This window comes from Camelina sativa, chromosome 9 (assembly GCF_000633955.1).
Source record: "Camelina sativa cultivar DH55 chromosome 9, Cs, whole genome shotgun sequence".
Taxonomy (NCBI): Eukaryota; Viridiplantae; Streptophyta; class Magnoliopsida; order Brassicales; family Brassicaceae; genus Camelina; species Camelina sativa.
Window position 1 is genome coordinate 9837281 of NC_025693.1, and position 2128 is coordinate 9839408.

The window sequence follows — 2128 nt, forward strand, 5'->3', positions numbered from 1 at the left end:
ATGCATAGAAAGACCTAGAATCTAGAACAAGGTGATCAGTCCTATTCTAGCATTAAGAGCATATGAATCAAAGCCACAGAGAAAATAGAATTCCCAAGCAACAATTAAACCATTATCCCCTACTTAGAACCCTAAAACCCAATTAGGTGACTACTCACACATATTGAAAGCAACAACACAAAGAGAGGAAGAAGACATAATTAAATTGATTAAAAAATGTGAGGAAAGAGTTTAGAAGTCTTCTCCAAATTGTCAAAGAGGATGAATCTAATATCCAGAAATAGCTTACAAAAGTCTCCAGGTGCAGAAAAACTCAGAAAAATAGCATATATCATAGCATCCCTTGCTCATTAGGTTTTAGGAGTATATATACCCTTATTAAAATAAAAGATATAAAATTAAAAATGAGAATAGAAAAAGGAAATGTGTCTGGATTGTAGTCAAAACAGACTTCACCACACTTGTCCCGACTTCAGTAGACTTGTGCATAAATTTCACGAGACTTCACCAGACTTGCCTACAGACTTCACCAGACCTCTCCATACTTGTCTACAGACTTCACTTGACTTCTCTAGACTTGTCCATACTTCATGATTCACTTCAACTTGGAGATGTACAAAAGTCACTTCCTGCTTCTTTATTCCAGTTAAGCTCGAATCCAACCAAAATACTTCAAATCTAGCACATTGTCTCCACACCTAATCACAACTCAAGAAAAGACCAAAAAGACACAAAAGACGGACAAAGATGCGACAAATGACTCAAAACAAATATTAAATGAAGGACAGAAGACATCAAAAACACAATACATCAGTGGAAAACTCATTAAAAAACTTTAGGAGCTCAAGTTCACCTTGACAAAGCATTCTGAAATATCAACCATCAGCACAAGTCTTTGATCAGTCGTCAAACAGACAGTTGTCTTTCTTCCTATTATCTGGTCTGTGAGACGACATCTTTTGGCTCAACATCTCGGTCTCCAACGTTTTTTCCACTGACCTGAATTTTGGAATTCCTCATGCACATGTCTTAGTGTCGTTTCTTGCTTTGAACACCTCTCTGATTCCTTGAGTAGCCACTGTCAGAATACAAACGTCTATCCCTAGATGCATTTTTGTGTAGTCTTTAGGACAATATAAATCATACTTCTTGATCCAAACTTGATTGAATCTTTGACCCTCTTTGTAATATTTCTTCTTTCTCATGACTTGTGTTACCCTCTTCAAGAACTTGTAGCACTGAGCTTTGATATGACCAGGTTTCCTACAATACAAACAACCAATCACTCTTCTCTTAAAGTTGTTGTGTACAAACGTCTGCCAAGATTTCAGTCGGTTGTCACCTGTCTCCTTGCTGACAGACACGTTTCAGACCTTTGATGGAGATATACAGAGACTTGAATCTACAAATTTTGAAGCCAAAATTTCTCCTTTAACAAACTGAGTAGTTGCACCAGAATCACCTCCATGGTAACCCAAACTCCATCTGATATTACATGTTCTACCAGTTGTTAGAATCTTGTCAAGATCCTTTGTTCCTCTGCTCAACATCTTGATGCTTCTTAACTGATCTTCTAAACGTTTTTCTAAATCACAAGACTTTACTTTCACCAGAACTAGATCTTCTTCCAGATTTGAAATTTTGCTTACCAAGTCATTCTTCTCTGTGACAAGCCTTTGATTTTCCTTTTCCCTTTGTATCAGATCTTTCCTCAGAGTGTTGATCTGATCATTCAACAACAATTTAAGTTCTTCTTCTGCTGGCTCAAAGTCCTGATCCGTACAACAAGCTGTTCCATTATCAGACTTCAGTTCCAACTTATCAGCAGCAAGTTTCATTGAGCCACAAAGAGCAACAAACTTTGACCTTTTTGTTTGAGGCTTTTGTGTGTTTTTCTTCCTCTTTGACGAATGCAGACTCTTGATCCCTTTCTTCCTCACTGAAGGACAATCTGATTTAAAATGACCAAAGCCCTGACAACCATGACACTGAACCTTATTCCTTTTCTGTTCGGCTGTAATCTTCAAACTTTTGCGTCCTTTGTGCACCACAAGACTCTCAAGTTCTTCCGTTTTACGAGCCTCTGTGTTCTCTTCACTATCACAGACTGAACAAACATCAATCCCTT

At 37.6% G+C, this 2128-nt stretch overlaps 1 protein-coding gene across 1 annotated transcript in view; it reads right to left on the reverse strand.

Moving 5' to 3' along the window:
• Positions 1368-2128, reverse strand: part of LOC104715161 — a 1778-nt gene continuing 1017 nt past the window's right edge. Inside the window, exon 2 of the mRNA XM_010432599.1 lies at positions 1368-2107. Within this exon, the coding sequence (XP_010430901.1) occupies positions 1368-2107 (740 nt within the window). The remainder of the gene's footprint in view (positions 2108-2128) is intronic.